This window comes from Cuculus canorus, chromosome Z (assembly GCF_017976375.1).
Source record: "Cuculus canorus isolate bCucCan1 chromosome Z, bCucCan1.pri, whole genome shotgun sequence".
Taxonomy (NCBI): domain Eukaryota; kingdom Metazoa; phylum Chordata; class Aves; order Cuculiformes; family Cuculidae; genus Cuculus; species Cuculus canorus.
Window position 1 is genome coordinate 76028869 of NC_071441.1, and position 20094 is coordinate 76048962.

Here is a 20094-nt window from a genome sequence, read left to right on the forward strand (position 1 = left end):
AAAAGCTTCCCACCTTCCCATCATCACCTACTCTCCCATTTAGCCAGCCCATGGCAAGTAATCCTTGCCGGGAAAATGCCAGAGGAGATGGCACCGACGCCGGGAGGGGAAACCCTCGGTCCCTCCGCAGAGGAAATGCCAAGAAACCCTGAGCTTGCAAAACCCACCTACAACAACAGACTTCCAGGCTCCGCTTGCGCCTGCCGCAGCCCCGTTAGTCAGAGTTCAGCTGCCAAATGGGCTTTTCTTTCAAAAAGGAAAAAAAAGGAGGACTTTTTGGTGAGTAACCCAGTTGTTTCTGCGTTTCCGATGGGCAGTGTTAATCACTTCCTATTGGCCGATAGGAATAACTTTTCCTTTCGAAATGGCACATTCATGTTCTGCGGCTTTTCTGTTTACACACATTTTGCTACCTTATGTCAACACTTGCTAATGAATAAATATATCACTCGGCTAACTGAAAATGAGGTCCTGGCAGAGGCAGATGGGTTGTTTAAACCCTGCTAATAGATTTATCCTAACATCTTTACAGGAAACCGAAGGCAAGCTTTAACCCTTCTCACCTTCATCTCCGAACCCCTCTGCATGGCATGCCAGGATCATCATTTGGTAGAAAGAAAGGCAATAGAGACGGAAATATAAACTTTTCATAGAATCACACAACAGTTTGGGTTGGAAGGGACCTTAAAGATCACCTAGTTCCATCCCCACTAGACCATGTCCCGCCAGATCAGGCTGCCACTGACTTTTGGGGAGTACTGCAGGGATGCAGCTGAAACGACACCAATTTCGCCCAAACCCACAAACCGTCACGACACAGCAGACCCTCAGAGTCAGGTAACCCTTCTGCATCCCAGCACGCGCGCTTGGGATGTTGAGCTCGGGATGTTGAACCGACTCCCATCTTTCATTCATGAGCTTTTATCTCCTGTTTTTTCACACTGAAGCAAAATATTTGGTACTTCACAACCCACTTGTTTGTTAAACATCTTTCACTATTTCCACAAGGCATAAAGAGACTGATTAGAGTTTCATTAGAGGGTAAAACCAACAGTCCAGCCTGTGAGGGACCAATGGACGGGGTGGGACCCCTGTGTGTTCGAGCAACCTCAAGTCTGAGGTTCCTTTTAGCCCCAAGAAACTGAAGACCAGCAGTTTTACACAAAAACACAAAAAAAACCCAAACAACCTGATAAAAATACTTCTCTCTTTGCCTCCCTGTACTGCCGCGCCGCTCTCAGACACAACCACTGAGACCAGCGTGCTCCAGCCAGCCCTCTGGATCCACTAATCCTTGGGGAGCCGGGAGCTGCTCCTCCTGGAGCTCCCCTCAACTCTCACCACCTCTCCTCCTTCTTCCAGCCCGATTTATCTCACACCCGGCGCACTCACTGCCAAACAAGAGTTTATGCAGACAACCGCAGAAGAGCTGGTGCCAGCCTCAAATCGGCTTCTCCCCTGGCACCCTGACATTCAATTACAAGCAACAGGCATGCAGACCGGCACTAGGGAAAAAAGAAAAAGAAAAAAAAAAGGGAAAAAAGCCCTTTTCACTCTCTCTCCTAATTTTTTCAATCTGGGATTAGGCTCCTTTAAAACACAGGAAGATTTCAGCCAATCCATTTGTCAAGGTTCACTGGGATTCCCAGCCATCAGGAAGATGCTACCCCGAGGTGTGCTGGATCCCAATCTAAATCCCTATAAATTCACGCAGGGATGTGGGAGCGGGCCGCACGCTGCCATTTACAACTGGAGCCCATGGTTTTCCCAGCTTTCCGAGTGACTCCGGCAGCAAGGAAAGGCCTGTGCTGCATTGCAATCCCTCCTGGGGTTTCCTGCCAGAGCTTTAAAACTTAAAGACACCCTCTTTGTGCAGAGGGCTTCTTGGATAAACCATATGTGAACCTGTGGGAGGTGTCCCTGCTCATGGCAGAAGGGTTGGAACTGGATGGGCTTTATGGTCCCCTCCAACCAAAACCATTCTGTTTCTATGAGATCTTCCAGGGGGATCGGAAGGCAGAGAAGCAGGTGAGCAGCCCAAAGGCACAAAGCATCCAGGAGGGACAAGGCAGGGGGGACAAAGGTAGGAGACGTTCCCTCCTGTGAAAGGGGCTGTTTTTCCTTTTTTTTTTTTTTTTTTATCTGCATTGAAAAAGGGAAAAAAAAAATAAAAATCGCACTTACCAGTTGGTTTGAGAAAATCCATTGGATATCTGGAGTAGGGTGGAGGGGGAGACTCTGGAATTAGAAAAGTAGAGAGAAAATAAAGGCAGAGCCATGAGAAAGGAGAAGGAAAAAAAAAAAAAGAGAAAGAGAAAAGATAGGAACTTATGATAACAGTGGCATTCTTTTAGCCAAACTGTTTGTCTTAGCTCTGGGGGTTGGAGGCAGGGCAGCGAGGCGGTGATTGCCTTGATATTTAGCTGTCAGATAAACAAAAGGGGCCGTCTGGCGCCAGTCTCCCTGCTATCTGCCGCTCGGGATGTCTGAGTGGAGCCGGACACCGCGCCAGGCAGGATCCTAATCCCCGGCTGGACCCCGGGGGAGGCAGAGGGGGGCGAGCCCCCTCCCCACAATTAGCGTTCATCACACAGAACACCGCGATGCAAAGGGATTTTTGTCGTCGCGGAGGGGTTGGTTGATAAAAGTTCAGTGTGAGCAGGGGTGCATCCCCCCCAGACCCCCGTTAACCCTCTCCCTGGGCGGGAAAGGGGCTTGCCCCCTCCTCAAAAGTAAAAATAATCTGATAAAACACCACAGCGCAATGGGAATTCTTGGGTATTTTTTAGGGGGGGTGAGGGAGGCTTTGCAGTGGGAGATGGTTAATCAAAGTTCGGTGTGAGCAAGGATGCATCGTCCGCCCCCGGATCCCTATCAACCACCCCAGTGTGCAGAAAGGGGCGAGCCCCCTCCCCACAATTAACATTAATCACAAAGAACACCGTCATGCAAAGGGATTTTTGCTGTTATGGGGGGGGTTGGTTGATTAAAGTTCAGTGTGAGCAAAGATGCATCCCCCCCAGCCGCCTATCAGCCACCCCCGTGCAGAGAGGGGGGCGAGCCCCCTCCCCACAATTAACATTAATCACATAGAACACCGTCATGCAAAGCGATTTTTGCTGTTAAGGGGGTTTGGTTGATGAAAGTTCAGTGTGAGCAAGGATGCACCCTCTTAATAGCCACCCCTGTGCAGGAAAAGGGCTTGCCCCCTCCCCAAAAAACCGAAAAGGATCACATAAAACACCACAATGCAATGGGATTTCTTAGGGGTGGGGGGTTTTTTTTTGGGGGGGGGGAAGAATTTGCAGTAGGAGGTATTTAATCAAAGTTCAGTGCGAGCAGGGTTGCATCCCCCCCAGCCGCCTATCAGCCACCCCCGTGCAGAGAGGGGGGCGAGCCCCCTCCCCACAATTAACATTAATCACATAGAACACCGTCATGCAAAGCGATTTTTGCTGTTAAGGGGGTTTGGCTGATGAAAGTTCAGTGTGAGCAGGGATGCATCCCCCCCCAGACCCTTATTAACCACCCCCTGTGCGGGGAAAAGGTCTTGCCCCCTCCCCAAAATTAGAAGCAATCACATAAAACCCCACCAAGTCTTGCGTTGGAGGGGCGGGGAGGTTGCCTGCAGTAGAGGGTGGTTAATTTAACCGTGCGAGTGGGGTGGCACCCCCATGTCGACCACCCACCCCCAGTCCCCTGGCAGCATCTGCGTTGTCCTGCATCCCTTCCAGTGCCACCTACCCCTGTCCCCCGTGTGGACCACCCACCCCAATGCCCTGCCAGCACCCGCTTTGCCTCGCGTCCCCCTCCAGTGTCACCAAACCCAGTGCCCTGGCAGCATCTGAGTTGACTCGCACCCAGCCCAGTGTCACCCACCCACCCAGTGTCACCCACCCCCGTCCCCTGGCAGCACCCGCGCTGTCTCGCATCCTCTCCAGTGCCCACCACCCCGGTCCCCGGTGTCGACCACCCACCCCTGTCCCCTGGAAGCATCTGCGTTGCATCCACTCCAATGTCACGCATCCCCCCAGTGTCACCCACACCCGTCCCCTGGAAGTATCTGCGTTGTCCTGCACCCCCTCCAGTGTCACCTACCCCCGTCCCCCATGTGGACCACCCACCCCAATGCCCTGGCAGCACCCGCTTTGCCTCCTATCCCTCTCCAGTGTCACCAAACCCAGTGCCCTGGCAGCACCTGGGTGGTCTTGCATCCACTCCAGTGTCACCCACCCCAGCTCCAAGGAAGCACCCACAGTCTCGCATCCTCTCCAGTGCCCACCACCTTAATCCCCGGTGTCGACCACCCACCCCAGTGCCCTGGCATCCATCCCAGTGTCACCCACTCCCATTCCCTGGCAGCACCCACGTTGTCTTGCATCCCATCCCCTCCAGTGCCCACCACTTCAGTCCCCCGTGTCGACCATCCACCCCAGTGTCACACATCCACCCCGGTGTCACACATCCCCCCCGTGTCACCCACCCCAGCGCCCTGGCATCCACTTCAGTGTCACACATCCCCCCCGTGTCACCCACCCCAGCGCCCTGGCATCCATCTCAGTGTCACACATCCCCCCAGTGCCACCCACCCCAGTGCCCTGGCAGCACCTGCGTTGTCTCGCATCCCCTCCGGTGTCACCACCCCCAGCGCCCTGGCATCCACCTCAGTGTCACACATCCTCCCAGTGGCACCCACCCCAGTGCCCTGGCATCTACCTCAGTGTCACACATCCCCCCCAGTGTCACACTTTCCCCCCGTGTCACTCACCCAATGCCCTAGCATCCACCTCAGTGTCACACATCCCCCCAGTGTCACACATCCCCCCAGTGTCACCCACCCCAGTGCCCTGGCATCTACCTCAGTGTCACACATCCCCCCCAGTGTCACACATCCCCTCAGTGTCACACATCCCCCCAGTGTCACACATCCTCCCAGTGCCACCCACCCCAGTGCCCTGGCATCTACCTCAGTGTCACACATCCCCCCAGTGTCACACATCCCCCCAGTGTCACACATCCCCCCCGTTTCACCCACCCCAGCGCCCTGGCATCCACCTCAGTGTCACGCATCCCCCCAGTACCACCCACCCCGGTCCCCTGGCAGCACCTGCGCTGTCTCGCACCCCCCCCCCCCCCCGGTGCCCACCGCCCCCTCCCACCCCCGGGCATCTCCCCGAGCATCCGTCCCCGGGGCGTACCTAGCTCGCAGAGCCGGCTGAGGTGGTGCGGGTTGCAGCAGACGAGCTCGGGGTGAGCCTTGCCGTAGGATTCACAGCCACACAGGCGCTTCACCTGGGAGCAGTGCCGGAGGTCGGGCCAGCGGAACACCTTGCAGAGCAGCACGGGCAGCGGGTACCAGTGCTGCCCCAGCCGGGAATCGGCTTTAGCGGGCAGCAGCAGGCAGGGGGTCCTCGCCCCGCCGCGGGACTCCACGGCGTGCAGCAGCCCCTCCAGCTGCCGCTCCTTCAATCGCTTGAGCACGGCGTGGGTCAGCGCCTTCAGTTCAGCCTCCGCCCCCGCCGGAGCCCTCCCGGCTCGGCCGCCTTTGCCCGGGCAGCACCCGCGCCCGGCCCCGCACACATGAGCCGCGTCCGCCTCGCCGGGATCACCTCCTCCTCCTCCTCCTCTCCCTCCTCCCGCCGCCGCCTCCTCCTCCTCCTCCTCGCCGCCGGGCGCGCGGCTCCGCCAAAGCCGCCGGACGAGCACCGAGCGTTTGGTCCTGAACATGCGGGACGAGAGGAGGGGCCCCCGGCTACAAAACGGGCATGCCGGTCGCCGCGCATGAAGGGGCCGGGAGCTGGGATGGAGCTGGGAGCAGCGGCGGGGGGCGGCGGCGGGGGCGAGGCGGGCTGTGGCATCCGCCAGTCTCCGCGCTGGGGGGGTTCGGGTCCCGCCGCCACCCGCGGGGGGGGGGGGAGCGTGGGGGGGGGGTGGGGGCCGCGCGCCGCGGCGGGGGGAAGGGGGGGGGGCAACGGCAGCAAGTGGAAGTGGAAAAAAAAGAAATACGAAAAAAAATAAAGCGGGGTTCCGCGGGTGGTTTCGCCCGAAAGTGGAAGATGAAAGAGAGAAAAAGAGAAAAATAAGAAAAAAAAAAACCCAAAAACGGGGAGCTCGCGGAGGAGGAGGAGGAGGAGGTCGTGCGGCGCGGGTTTTGCCCCGAAAGGAGCAATTAAAGAGAAAAATCGAAAGAATAAAAAGGGGGTGGGAGGAGAAGTTGCGCGGTGCGGTTTTGCCCCGAAATCAGCAATGAAAGAGGAAAAAAAAAAAAAATCAAAATAATAGAAGGGGGTGGGGGGGAGAGGTTGTGGTTTGGCCAAAAATTAAAATAAAAAAAAAAAGGAGAGGAGGTGCGCGGTGTGGTTTTGCCCAAAAATTGAAGAGAAAAAAAAAATAAAAAAAAAAAGAAAAAAGGAGGGTGGTGGGAATAGAGAGCGCGCTTTAGTTTCGCCCCAAAAATGAAAAATTTTAAGAAAAAAAGATGGGGTGGGAGTAGAGGTTGCTCCGTTTGTTTAAAAAAAAAACACAAAAAAGGGTGGTGGGGATAGAAGTTGCGCGCTTTGGTTTTGCCCCAGAAAAAATGAAGGGGAAAAAAAAAAAAAGAAGGGAGGGTGAGGGTAGGGGTTTTGCCCCCCCCAAAAAAATCAAATATATGTAAGTATATATGTTGTTAAGAGGCGATTTTAGAGCATCGCGGCGGAGGAGGTGGGGAGGTGTCGCCGGCGCCGCGCCGCTTTGCGCGGGTGCGGAGCGCGGCGGGGGCTCCGCGGGGCCGCGGCTCCCATCAACGCGCCAGGGCTGGGGGGTGGGTGGAAAAAGAGAGAAGGGGCTGCAGATGGAGGACGAGGGGGATTGAAGCTACGCAGGGCGGAATCAAAAAGATTAAAAATTAAAAAAAAAAAAAAAAGGAGAGAGGCAAAATGGTTTTTTTTAAAAAAAAAAAAAAATTAAAAATTCAACCAAAATGACGTCTACTTTAAAAATCAAAAAAAAAATTAAAAAGAAACAACACACCAACCCTAAGGTTTGGAGGTCGGAACCGGTTTAAGCATCTGTCAGAAAAGAGAAGAACAAGCGCATCCAGAGTGTTGTATCCCTTTTTTAAAGCCCAAGTCGTCCTGAGGCGAGAGGTTTTGGGGTGGCTTGGTTGGGTCTGTCTTTCTTTCTTTTTGGTTTTTTTTTTTCTGTCTTTTTTGTTATTTTTCCTCCTTCTTCTTCCCTAAAGGCTTTTAATCCACACGCTGGGGAGTCTTGATCCGGCTGCTAGGGGAAAGAAAAGAGAAGGAAAGTGGGTCCGCGTCCCCTCCTCTTACCCGCGGGGATGGAACCGCGCTGCCGCCCCCGCTCCGCTCCCTCCTGCTTACATGGATGCAGCCCAGCCGGGGACCCTCTCTTTGCTGCCGGCGCGGCGGGGTGGTGGGTTTTTTTTTTTTCCTCCTCTTTTCCTCCTCCTTCCTGCGTTTCTTCTCCTCCTCTTTCTCTTCTCCTCCTCCTCCTTTGGGCTGGGCTTTTATTTATTTATTTATTTTTAATAGCTTGGTTTTTTTTTTTTTTCCCTTGTTTTTTTTTTTTGTTGTGGTTTTTTTTTTTTTTTTTTCCTCCCGCGCCCCTCGCGTCGTTTCCTTTGGATGCGGGGCCGGAGCGGGTGTGTGTGTGTGTGTGTGTGTATGTATGTGTGTGTGAAAAAAAAATAGCTCCGTGCGCAGAGCTGAGCGGAGCCCGACAGCAAAACGCGGTGCGTGCGCCCTCGGCCGCGCCCCTCCTTCCCTCCCCGCCCCGTTTTACCTCCCCCCCCCTTTTTTTTTTTTCTCTTTCCCTTCCCTCCCTCCTCCTCCTCGCAGTGCGCAGTGGCGCTGCCCCGTCACGTGTGTGTCTAGACACCGTGTCGCTCCGGGAAAAAAAAAAAAAAGAAGGAAGAAAGAAAATAAATAAATATATATATTATATTATATTATATTTATCTCCCAACGCCCTTGCGCAAGAGGCGGATCGGGTTGCTGGGAGGTTGTGGGTAGCCCTGTCCTCTTCCCGTCCCCATCGCGACCTTCCCCGATGCGGGGATGCGCTGGGAGAGCACTGGGGGGAACCCACCCTGACCCAGGGGAGGAGAAAAAAAAAAAGGGGTGACTGGACTGTAGAGAAGCGGGTCCCCTCCGCATCCAGCCGTGGGGGGGAGCCCCCGAATCCTTCCGATGTCCGAGAAGCCAGAAATACTGTATTAAATAAACTCTATCCAACGCCAGAGGCTGCAAAGATTGAAGTATTAAACTCCATCCAGCCCGAGAGGATAAAATATCGAAGTATTAAATCCCATATAGAGCAAGAGGCTGGAAGTATCGAACTATTAACCCGTATCCACCTCAAGAGGCTAGAAATGTTGAAGTATTAAACCCCCATCCAACCTGAAAGTCTGAAATATTCAAATATTAAACCCCCATCCAACCTGAAAGTCTGAAATATTCAAATATTAATCCCCCACCCAATCTGAGAGTCTGAAATATTCAAGTATTAAACCCCCATCCAACCTGAGAGTCTGAAATATTCCAATATTAAACCCCCATCCAACCTGAAAGTCTGAAATATTCAAATATTAATCCCCCATCCGAACTGAGAGTCTGAAATATTCAAATATTAAACCCCCATCCAACCTGAGAGTCTGAAATATTCCAATATTAAACCCCCATCCAAACTGAGAGTCTGAAATATTCAAGTATTAACCCCCATCCAACCTGAAAGTCTGAAATATTCAAGTATTAACCCCCCCGTCCATCATGGTAGGCTGCAAGTATTGAAGTATTAAACCCACATCTAAACTGAGCAGATGGAATTACTGAAATATTAACCCCCATCCAGCCCAAGAGGCTGAAAATATTAAGTATTAACCCACTGTCCAGTAGGGTAGGCTGTAAGTATGGAAGTATTAAACCCCCATCTAAACTGAGCAGCTGGGAATATTGAACTATTAACCCCCATCCAGCCGCAGAGGCTGGAAATATTGAAGTATTAAACCCCATCCCATCCAAGAGACTGCAAATATTGAAGTATTAACCCCCCATCCAGCACGGTGGGCTGTCAGTATTGAGGTATCAAACACCTATCCAGCCCAAGAGTCTGCAGGAATTGAAGTATAAAACCCCCATCCAGCCATAAAAAATGATGATTTTGTAAAAAGCACACATATATGGTTCTGGGCATGGCATGAAATGCAGTAATAGTAATAATTCTACAGCATTTGTTGCCACAGGGTGGGGAAGTATTTCATAAGGCGAGGGGTAAATATACTGCAGTTCTCACAGAATGAGAAGAAGACATGATGAACACGCAGCACTAGGACTATTCTTGTTGTGGGTACTGCGAGCGGTAATGATTTCTGGCACCCCCTCATACGAATTGTGCCAGTGAGAACCCGCTGAGGATGGGGAAACTGAGACACCAAGAGGCTGTGCAGGTTGTACAACCCTGCTGGGGAGCTGGGAAGTCCGGTTGGACGTACCAGGACCAGGAGAAGTCGATGAGGTTCCCCATTCCGCAGATGCTCCTCCGACGGATGAGGAGCTCTGTTTTCATGCAGCAACTGCAGGTGCGTAAGTTGCTTAAGGTCACTTGGTAAGTCAGTTACTGCATTGCGAGCAGAAGCCAAGAATCCTTAAATTATGGCTGCTATGAGCAAATCCAATCCTTAAACAATCACACCCAACTAAACACGACACGGGCCATAAAACACAGGGGTGGCAAACGGCTACATGCTGTGGAGGCAGGGTATTCCCGGGATTGGCTGTCCTGGATGCCTGCCTTTGATGCAGGCAGGGTTGCAGGGATAATTTTAGAGCCCAATCCTGCAAATATTCACAAGAGCAGGGCAGGGAGACTCCTAGCAGGCCCGGAACTTCTCACGGCATTTGCAGCATCTAGATCTGAATTGGTTGGAAAGGGGTCTAGGGTTTAGGGCAGCCTTATTAAATGTTTATGAGACCGTACACAGCCAGGCCCAAAATCTGCTCAAAATTGGCTTTGTGATGAAAAATTTGAGGGGAAGGACGTTATTTACGGGCATTGCAAAGAAAAATCTGAAGTTTGTTACAAAGGCAGAGTCTGAGGAAAGAGTTGGACCCCCTCTCTTCACTCCAAATGACTACTGGGAGCAATTATAAGCTGTGTAACAAATTTGGCATCTGCTGATGCCGTTTCAGAGGTGGGGTGAGCTGCGCAGTGCCCAGAGCGCAGCCACCTGGCATCGGGGTGCCCAGAGCAGTGTTGGCGTCTGGGTCTGCTGCGCTTGCAAGAAAACCCCATTGCTTTTAAAATGATCACTTCTGCATCCTGAAAAACGGGCAATTCATAATTTTTTTGGTTTAGCAGCTTGCTCAACAGCTTCAGGAGTGACTTCAGGTACACTGAGGCTGGATTCCTCATTCCCTTAGAGAACCTCAATCCCTTTCACACTATGATGCACAGAGTAAACTGAAGTGAAGCTTCTCCTTCCCACATCTGCTGGTGAAAGACACATGGGGCAAGCCCATTATTCATAATTTAAATTTTTTTTAAACTTTCCAGGCTCTTACAAATTAGACTGATGTCCTTAGGGTCTTTTTTTCCCCAACTGCAACTGCGATTACTTCACTGTCATGAACAGAGTGACAAAAAGCATAACATGGTGCATGCTTCGAAGGGATAGAGGATAGGAATGGGGTTCAGGAGTTAATCACAGAACCACAGAATGGTTTAGGATGGAAGGGACCTTAAAGATCATCCAATTCCACCCCCTGCCATGGGCAGGGACACCTCCCACTGGATCAGGGGCTCCAAGCCCCATCCAACCTGGCCTTGAACCCCTCCAGAGATGGGGCAGCCACCACTGCTCTGGGCAACCTGGGCCAGGGCCTCCCCACCCTCATGGTGAAGAAATTCCTTCTTATGCCTAGTCTAAATCTGTCCCTCTCCAGTTTATACCCATTGCCCTTCGTCCTAACACCACAAACCTTTGGGAACAGCCCCTCCCCAGCTTTCCTGGAGCCCCTTTCAGCACTGGAAGCTGCTCTAAGGTCTCCCCAGAGCCTTCTCTTCTCCAGGCTGAACAACCCCAACTCTCTCAGCCTGTCCTTGTGCAGGAGGTGCTCCAGCCCTTTGATCGTCATTAATAATATATGTTTTTTTTGCCCTGCCACAGGTTCTCTCAGTGACCTTGGGCACCTTTCCTTGTTGGCAGGGACCTGGGCTTTGGCACCTCTGGTTCCCCATCGGTACAGCTGGCCACCAGTGCTTCCCTATCTTTGTGACCTCTGCAGGTGAAAATCACTCCAGAAGTGCTAAATATTAAATAACTGATAAAGACCTGATTTCTAATTAACACTGCAAAGGTTTAAACGGACCATACCTATATGCCCATACCTATATGCCCAAAACTGAGGAAGAAACATAATGAATCCGATAAAAACGGGCATGGTACGTGGGTTGGGGAGATGCTCTGAAAAGGAGTGTGATGCCCACAGGCTGCGCTGCTGTGGATGGCAGAGCTCATGGGCAGGTAGATGACAGCCTGCACCAGAAACCAGCCCCCAAATGCACCAGGGTTGCTGCTAACCCAAGAGGAGGATTGGAATCTCTTTACGTTATAGGATCACAGCATGGTTTGAGTTGGAAGGGATCTGTAAAGGTCCCATCTGGTCCAACTCCCCTGCGGGACATCTTCGACTCAGTCAGGTTACTCAGACCCTCGTCCAACCTGACCTGAACGTTTCCAGAGATGGGGCATCCATCAGTTCTTGGGGAAAACTATGCCAGTGCCTCACCACCCTCAGCATAAAACATTTCTTCTAGTCTGAATCTCTCCTCTTTTAGTTTAAATCTATTCCCCTTGTCGTATTGCTACGGGCACTGCTAAGAGGTCTGTCCCCATCTTTGTTATAAGCTCCCTTTAAATGCTTAAAATACTCGTATAATGCATTTGTGTGCTGTGCAGCATCCCTCGTGCGAAACGCATCGGGTCCTGTAGACACAATCCCACCCAGCCCGCACCCCTAGACCTTAATTCTCCCGATGGTTTCTGGGGACCTTTCCTGAACCCATCTGTCTCTGGAGACCTAAAGCCGAGTTCATTTGCATTGCAATTCAGCCTTTGACAGACAGTTGGAGCCAGGGCACTGTTAACCTAATTGTTTTGCTAACAGCACCAGGGTGTGAGTCTCACCAAAGGCGCTTCCAACAAAGGGGATAAAACCAGACTTCGGGGGGGGAAAAGAAAAAAACAAAACAAAACCCTTTTCCTGACATCATTACCGGCTACAAACAAGCAGAGCTGATCCCTCTTCGTACACTTTCCAGGCGAGGGTCAATAACAAACACACTTTGCTCTTTTGGGGGTATGTCTCTCTTTTCTAACAGCAGTGAAAAGCTATTCAGGGAGGTAGGAGAGAACAAGCCAGGCTGCAGGCAGGGCAGAGGCAGCGCAGGCAGGCTCCTGGCACTCTCCCATCCTTTTGTGCACATGAGGAATAGCTAAGCTTGTGGCCCTGCTTCTATTTTTAAGCACTATTTTCAGAGCAGAGATCTCAAGCAATGTACAAAGTCTCGGTTGCGATGCCGTGTTGGCTGTATCCGAGGTCTCCTTCTGCTCCAGCAGCTGACACCAACACAGCGAATTCAAGCTTTGAGATCTCAGACCTGCGAAGAAAACTCTTCTCCAAAGCAAGCGCTGAGGCGTGGGTCAAGGGGAGGCACGAACCTCACATGCTTTCGCTCTTCTCACCCACCATGGGAAGCTAAAAGCATCATTTCAGTGCTGGTCCTCTTAGGTGCTATCAGCCACTCTAAAAGTTTCATCTGTTGGAAAGACAGCAAGAGGGTAGGGTAAGTGAGAAAAAAGCCTGGAAAGATGGATGCTTGCTTGTGCTTATCAGGCACAGGGAAAAAACACTCTTTTCCCAAGCCTTGGGAACTGGTCCCTCCAACTCAAGTGGTCCGTCAGTAGCTATGTGAGGCACTGGCTCTGGGGCACTCATTCGGTCATGGGAGTACTTTGATCCATCAAAGCACTCACACATGCCTGACTTTAAGTATGTGCTTTGCTAGCTGAAATTTCCTTAGCTTTATAGTTTGACCACGCAACTGTTGTATTGTTGAGGTTTTCTGCCTAGAGAGGGGTTAAACAGGCAGTCTCCTTACCTGGACTCCCTATGAGACATAAAGGAAATTACATATATAAAAATATATATTTAATTGGTATAATCTCCAAAATTTGCCGTTTTGAACACAGGATGCTGGTATACCGATGCCCATCAAAGCAGAATACACATGGTACAGGGATCAGTTCAGACACCGTGTGTTTAAAGAAGGAAAAAAACAGACTTGGGCTGCTGTCAGAGGACAAATGCTGCTACAAAAGAGGTTCTGGTGTCCCACAGCAAGCCAAGGTGGGCAGGAGGAACGATGCCTGCCTTTTGTGGCATCTCCAGCCGTCACTCAACCGCACCGTGTCCACTAATCCATGTCACACTTACATCTTTGCCCGCGTCACACCGCCGTCTCCCAAATAATCCGCCATGGCAGCATCGTGTCACTTGTGGGGCTGAGGTTCAGCCAAGCTCTGCTGAATGTCGCCGGTGGGATTTATGACTGGGAGGTGAGAGGGAAGGGATTTAGGTCAGGCAGTCTGTCAGGGGATGACCCGGGACCTGGGGATTGCAGCAGAGCAGAGCGTGACGCTGATTGGAAGCCACTGGCCAGACAGAGGAGATGTGGGTCTGTTGGAAGGGAGATGTAAAGGAAAGGATCACAGGCAGGTGGAATATTTGACTTTACAGATAAAGGAAAGCCTGCAAATCACTTTTGCTATCTGTTATGCTGAGACCAGCTTCTTCCTCCAGCAGTCCAGCCTAGAGGTACGAATGCCTTTGGGATCTGTGTGTATTCTGGGGGATCCTTAGGATCTTGCAGAGTGGGAGGATCAATATTAATATAAGATATACAACCTTAATGCATCACCTCCTAAACCTGGCTCGGGGCAATCTGTGGTTTCAATACAGGCCCAGGAATGACGTGGTTGAGAGCAGCCCAGAGGAGAAGGGCTTGGGGTGCCAGGGATGAGAAGCTCGACATGAGCTGACACCGTGCACTCACAGCCCAGAAACCAACCGTGTCCTGGGCTGCATCCAAAGCCGCGTGGCCAGCAGGGAGGGAGGGGATTCTGCCCCTCTGCTCCACTCTGGGGAGACCCCACCTGGAGTCCTGTGTCCAGTGCTGGAATCCCCAATATAAGGAGACGGAACTGTTGGAATGGGTCCAGAGGAGGCCATGGAGATGATGCGAGGGCTGGAGCACCTCTACTCTGAGGACAGGCTGAGAGAGTTGGGGTTGTTCAGCCTGGAGAAGAGAAGGCTCTGGGGAGACCTTAGAGCAGCTTCCAGTGCTGAAAGGGGCTCCAGGAAAGCTGGGGAGGGAGTTTTCACAAGGGGGGAATGGCCTTAAAATGGAAGGGGGAAGACTTAGATCAGACATTAGAAAGAATTTCGTTACAAATTGGGTGGTGAGGCCCTGGCCCAGGTTGCCCAGAGCAGTGGTGGCTGCCCCATCCCTGGAGGTGTTCCAGGCCAGGTTGGATGGGGCTTGGAGCCCGTGATCCAGTGGGAGGTGTCCCTGCCCATGGCAGGGGGTGGAACTGGATGGGCTTTAACGTCCCTTCCAACCTAAATCATACTATGATTCTATGATTCTATGTGTAACCCTTCCTTTGTGTTGTAACTGTACTTCTGTGTTTCAGGTGTCTAAAAGAGTGAATGTACGTTTTCTGACTTATTTTGTTGCATAAGCTCTCCAGAAGGAATGTTTCTATATGGAAATTTAAAGCATAACAGCTTTGCTGGAACAATTTAAAGGTAAGCACACGTGAACAATATAGCTGTTTTCCCCCCGTTCAGCATTTTAGTTCCACTGGTGTAAATAAAAATCCTCTTTATTTCAAGTAAGGACGTTTGCCATGAGCTGCAATGTTTCATATGTGGTTACCTATAGAATTTGGCAAGTTCAGGACCAGGTAATGGATTATATGTAAAGTGCTGGAGTTGGCCTGGGACACGGGTGTTTGTTACTCTACCTGTTGTTCCTTCTCCAGAAACCTCTGGAGTCAAGAGCGGTGATGGAGACAGTTATTTGCTGATTTCAACCAGTGGCCCTGATTTGCCTGTAGACATCGCGGTACATCCCACGCGTAGATCCACTACCTCCTGGATGCTGAATATGTCTGGTATATATGACATTGCAACACCTATGCCCAAGGGAGATGGGGAAGGGTGGTGGAGTGTCCATCACTTAGAGGCAGCATTTCAGTCCTAACGTTATCAAGCTAATCCCCGGCTTCTGACAGGAGGGGTTGAGCCTGAGAGGGATTTATCAGACCCTGAAACTGGGCTGCTCCTGTGGCAGCCACAATGCGGTGATCTGTCCTTCTTCAGCATCAGCTGCTTATCCACTGCAGATCAGTTTACCAGCGGGAGGAACCCACAATTCCCTTGTTAAAATCAAACAAACCGACCAAAACCCCTTCTGGCAGAAGGAAATAGTTGTAAAGGGGATGGAAGACAAACAGGCAGAGCGAGAGGAAAACCACCAGCTTCTGTATTTCCTATTGCTAGCAGGTAGGGGTGTAATTTTGGAGTTCCTTCCTTTTTAATGGGATAGGTCATAACCTTACCATCATTTATGTGTCTTTCTGTATTTATTACAGCGGCCTGGCCAGATGCGTTGTGGAGCTGATTTCTCTCCCTCCCTTATCCATGTCCTTGTGGGTCATGAGATACTACCATAGATTTTGCAGTCTTTTCCAACGACAATTCCCACTGATGCCAATGGCAATTTTGTCCAGTCAGAGACTGGGATCAGCCTCTGGTAAAAAAATAATTCAGTGATCAGACATCTACGATGAAAGCCCTTTATAAAGCACTGACATTTGAAGCGTAAAGTATTGTGGTGACATTGTGTAGCAGCAGTCTGCTCTAAAGAACACATTTTAGATCTTTTATTTTGTCATCCAATACAAATTCTCATTTTAAATAACGAGTTATTGGATGCCTCTTTATATTCCTTCTTTATGGGAGAATTATATCACTGTGTGACAACACTTTTGGCTCTGTATGACACAACTGTATGATGTGTTTAAGAGGCAAAGGAGAAGAAGCATGCACATTATTTAAATTGCTCCAAAATCAGGATAACTGCAGACAAGTAATGACTTTTATCTAGAGGTCTACAATGACTTAGTCACAAAGTACCTGCCTGGGGTTAAAAAAAGGTTTTGATAATGGTTTCTGGAATCTCTCAAAGATGCAGGATGAGCCAAAAGCTGGATCATCTGTTAAGAGCATAGAAGTGAGAAATGAAGCATTGTTTTTCACTGGTAACGATCCAGGTGGAGTAATTAACCATTGGTTGTGGTGGATGCTCTGTCAATAATAATTCTGAAATGAGGTTTTGGTGGTATTCAGGAGATGAGCTGCAGCTGGTTTAAACCTGTACAGATACGAGGAGTCTTTCTGCCCTGTGTTACTCAGGTGGGTAGTCTAGACAGTAAGAATGGCTCTTCGTACCTGATAATTTATGAATTAGCAGTGCCAGCGTATGAAAACAGATAATTGAAAAGTTCTCATCTGTCTAAATGTAGGGTTGGGTTTTTTTTTTTTTTAAGCTTTTTTCACAAATGTTAAACCCTGCAGAAATGCTTTCATGACAGTCTTCCGTATGGCTCAGTCCCAGGGAAAACAACCTGCCCAGAATTGATTTTCTGAAATATCCAAGTGATGGAAATGGCTTGAGAACTGGAGAGCCACTGGAGAACACCAAAGAGAACTGGAGAGTGACACCAAAATGAAACTAGGACCCCATCTGATAGGCCCTACCTCCAGGATGAGGAATTTCCTTTGAACCAGAAATAAAGGAGTTTCAGGTGAACAAGAAATATAGGATTGGACAGGAACCGACTACCCTGATTTCACAATCCAAATTGCACAAACTGTAGAACAAAAAGAAGTATTAATGGTAAAGTGTAATTTAAAGAGTGGATTTTCAAAGGCACATTACCCAAACCCGCATGTTCATTTCATCTGGAGGGAGGAGGGCATGCCATCTGATAGCAATGATTAATCCAAAGGAGGCCCAGACTTGTTCTCCTCATTTAAGAAGAAAAATTACATATTCTGTCATAAGGTAAAAGCAGCCATATGGGCTGAGATACCTGTGGGCTGCTGGATGGGTCTTTCGGAGACTGCAGAATGTGGCCCACCGTTTCCCAAATTTGTTAGTAGTTGGATTTTCCAACAACACAACAGACTTTGGGTCTGAAATATCCAAAGGATATTACAGCCCTGGTTTTTTTTTTCCCCACTTTATGATATTTTTGGGGGTTACTTGCTTAATTTAATGACACAAAGTTGAACCACCCAACACCACCTCCAGAACAGAGATGAAGAAAACTGATTGGAAGCAAAAAAGATCAGTGCGCTGTAATGTATCCTTTAATACCGCTACCTCCAACTTCAAAGAAAGGCATCGCTTTGAGATTACAGTGCATCAACTACAATGAGCAAAATTAAAAGTGATTTATTTTTCTTTTGGTATCCACAGTGGTGGTATTTAACTCTGACTCCCCCAAAGTCTTCCCAGCACTCACCCTCCTCCCCCAAATCATAGAGACAGGGAAGAGCACTTTACAAAGAATTAAAGGACTAGTTTGTAGCCATTGTTTAAAGGCGTAATTAACACTCTGTTTAAAGCAAAAGTGAGACAATTACCACCTCTTAAAGGCCTCGAGAAATCTAAGCTGCAGTCCTCCTGCCAGACCAGTGATATCACTGGCACCATAGGAAGAGATTTGCAAGAACCATCCCATTCACAACCCCAACAGCTATTGTCCTCTATGTGCTAAGTATTATTATTATTACTACTATTGCTATTACTCTCTTTGCTTATGGTGATGTGCTAGGAAGTCTGCAGCTCAGGTTTCTCAAGACAGTACTGACTCCTACAAGGAGAAACCTCACCTGGGATGGAGTCAGTGGGAGTTTGAAGCTGTCAGGTCTTCCACATTGGCTCTTGGGCCCTGGCAAGATTCTGCTCAGGACAGTAGTTTTGTTAGGTCGTAGCATAATTCCAACATGTGCTTGACTGATACAACTAATTACATCACCCTGATTATAGATTTGACCCCTGCATACAGAATCACAGAATCACCAGGTTGGAAAGGACCCATTGGATCATCGAGTCCAACCATTCCTAACACTCCCTAAACCATGTCCCTCAGCACTTCATCCACCCGTTCCTTAAACACCTCCAGGGAAGGCGACTCCACCACCTCCCTGGGCAGCTGTTCCAGTGCCCAATGACTCTTTCTGTGAAGAATTTTTTTCTGATATCCAACCTGAACCTCCCCTGGCAGAGCTTCAGGCCATTCCCTCTTGTCCTGTCCCCTGTCACTTGGGAGAAGAGCCCAGCTCCCTCCTCTCCACAACCTCCTTTCAGGCAGTTGTAGAGGGTAATAAGGTCTCCCCTCACGGGAGTGAATACGGCAAGTGAATATACAGCTGGGCATTTATTCTTGCAAACTCCAGCTTTTCACGTTCTGCTGCAATAACCGCATCCATAAATTCAGTGCAAAATTTGAATGGAGAGAGAAAGGAGGGACAGCAAGATCGTCTCAGCTTCTTGGTTCAAGCCACAGATGTCATGACATCTTGTCGTGATATGCCTGGTGACTCCGAGTGCATCCTCTCCTTGTCAGTTTGCAGGCCAGCAGGTAAGCGCAATTGGCACTGATGTGAGGGCTCGTTTAGCTTGGACTAGTTAAGCTATTTTGCAACATATTCATTACATAAAAATGTAGTAAATTAGATTAAGTAAAGCCAGAAAGCCCTTTTAATTGCTTTGACTTACTGTGAACACGAGACTGCTCAGCGTCTCAGAAGCCAGGATATGTTTTCCATACATCTGAACTCTTTTAAGGGCTACCTCCGCGCACAAAATATTTTGCTGACAACACCCTGAAAGGCTCTTGGACATCACCAGTTGGGATCCAGCCCTGGGATAAAATATGTAAGCCACACCACAACTTCAGAGGAACTTTGTTGCACACGCATGAAATATTTGTTAAGATAGTAATAAATTTACTTAACATATAATCCAAAGGTGACCCACAGTGCTCAGCCCCACACAAGCGCCCCTGTCAGTGTCGGGGGCAGCCTGACTGGTCCTCCATCGGCCGGGGAGCCCAGGGGTCCTGGGAGAGGAGCCTCTGCTGGGCGTTGGGAGGATTCCCTGCCTCTTCCTCCTCCTCCTCCCATCGCTCCACTTCCCCACATCCCACAACGGCCGTGACTCCGTCGATCTGTGACAGATTTTCGTAAGGAATATCGACTGCCCTGGCGTGGGGGAGCAGGTGAACCGGGAAAAACTATAATTTCAGCTTGAAAACACAGCATTGTGTATTAAATAATAGGTTTTATAGAGATTTTAATATGTTTTCAGATATTTAAACATGCGTATTTTCATGTATTCGTGATGTACACGGAATGGCTTGTTTAATCCCTCATCCACAAGACCCTTTTTAATGAAGCCAATCTCCTGCCCCATTTCACTATTCTGTAACTTTGTTTACTAACAAGTAGTTGTTCCAAAGCTGAGAAACTACTCGCAGTCCAGAGGTGAACTCCTCCAAGTCTCTCAAAAGGCAGGTACTACGAAGCAGAACATGTTTTTATTTACAATTTACATATGCATCTATCTGAAAACTAGAATGAGAAATAGCTAAGAGGAAGGAAATTGTTGAAATCATTGAACTAAGCTAATTTCTCCCTCTCCCCCGAAACAAAGGGAAGAAAGCCTGTAGTTAGATGACACGGTTTTAAAGGAATGTTGTAACGTACAGAAATCCCATGCCATTATACGCACCCCTGAGGGCAGTGTGTGTTTCTGTTCCAGCATCTTCCAAGGCACTTCATCTCTGCTTTCTAGACGGGATGGAAAAAACTCAAAATTAACTCATAGACCAATTGATTGAAATAATTAATATCGCTATTGGCACTTACCTGGCCAGGCCATTTATAAGACAGTGTTCAC

At 49.6% G+C, this 20094-nt stretch overlaps 1 protein-coding gene and 1 long non-coding RNA gene across 4 annotated transcripts in view; one reads left to right on the forward strand and one right to left on the reverse strand.

Annotated features, from left to right (window-relative positions):
• SMAD7 (SMAD family member 7) overlaps positions 1-5821 on the reverse strand; it is a 31034-nt gene extending 25213 nt beyond the window's left edge. For 2 of the 3 annotated variants that reach the window (XM_054055045.1, XM_054055044.1), the window contains exons 1-2: positions 5199-5820; positions 2185-2238 (exon numbers count right to left, since the gene is read on the reverse strand). In XM_054055045.1, the coding sequence (XP_053911020.1) occupies positions 2185-2238; positions 5199-5727 (583 nt within the window). In that variant the 5' untranslated portion in view covers positions 5728-5820. Of the gene's footprint in view, positions 1-2184; positions 2239-5198 lie in introns of all 3 variants that reach the window. The other variant, XM_054055046.1, reaches the window with a different exon arrangement.
• Positions 5822-13770: 7949 nt separating this feature from the next.
• On the forward strand, positions 13771-15986 carry LOC128850537 (uncharacterized). The gene is made up of 4 exons (XR_008447965.1): positions 13771-13874; positions 14753-14867; positions 15104-15235; positions 15716-15986. It is a non-coding gene; the product is annotated as an uncharacterized LOC128850537 (long non-coding RNA).
• Positions 15987-20094: the final 4108 nt, after the last annotated feature.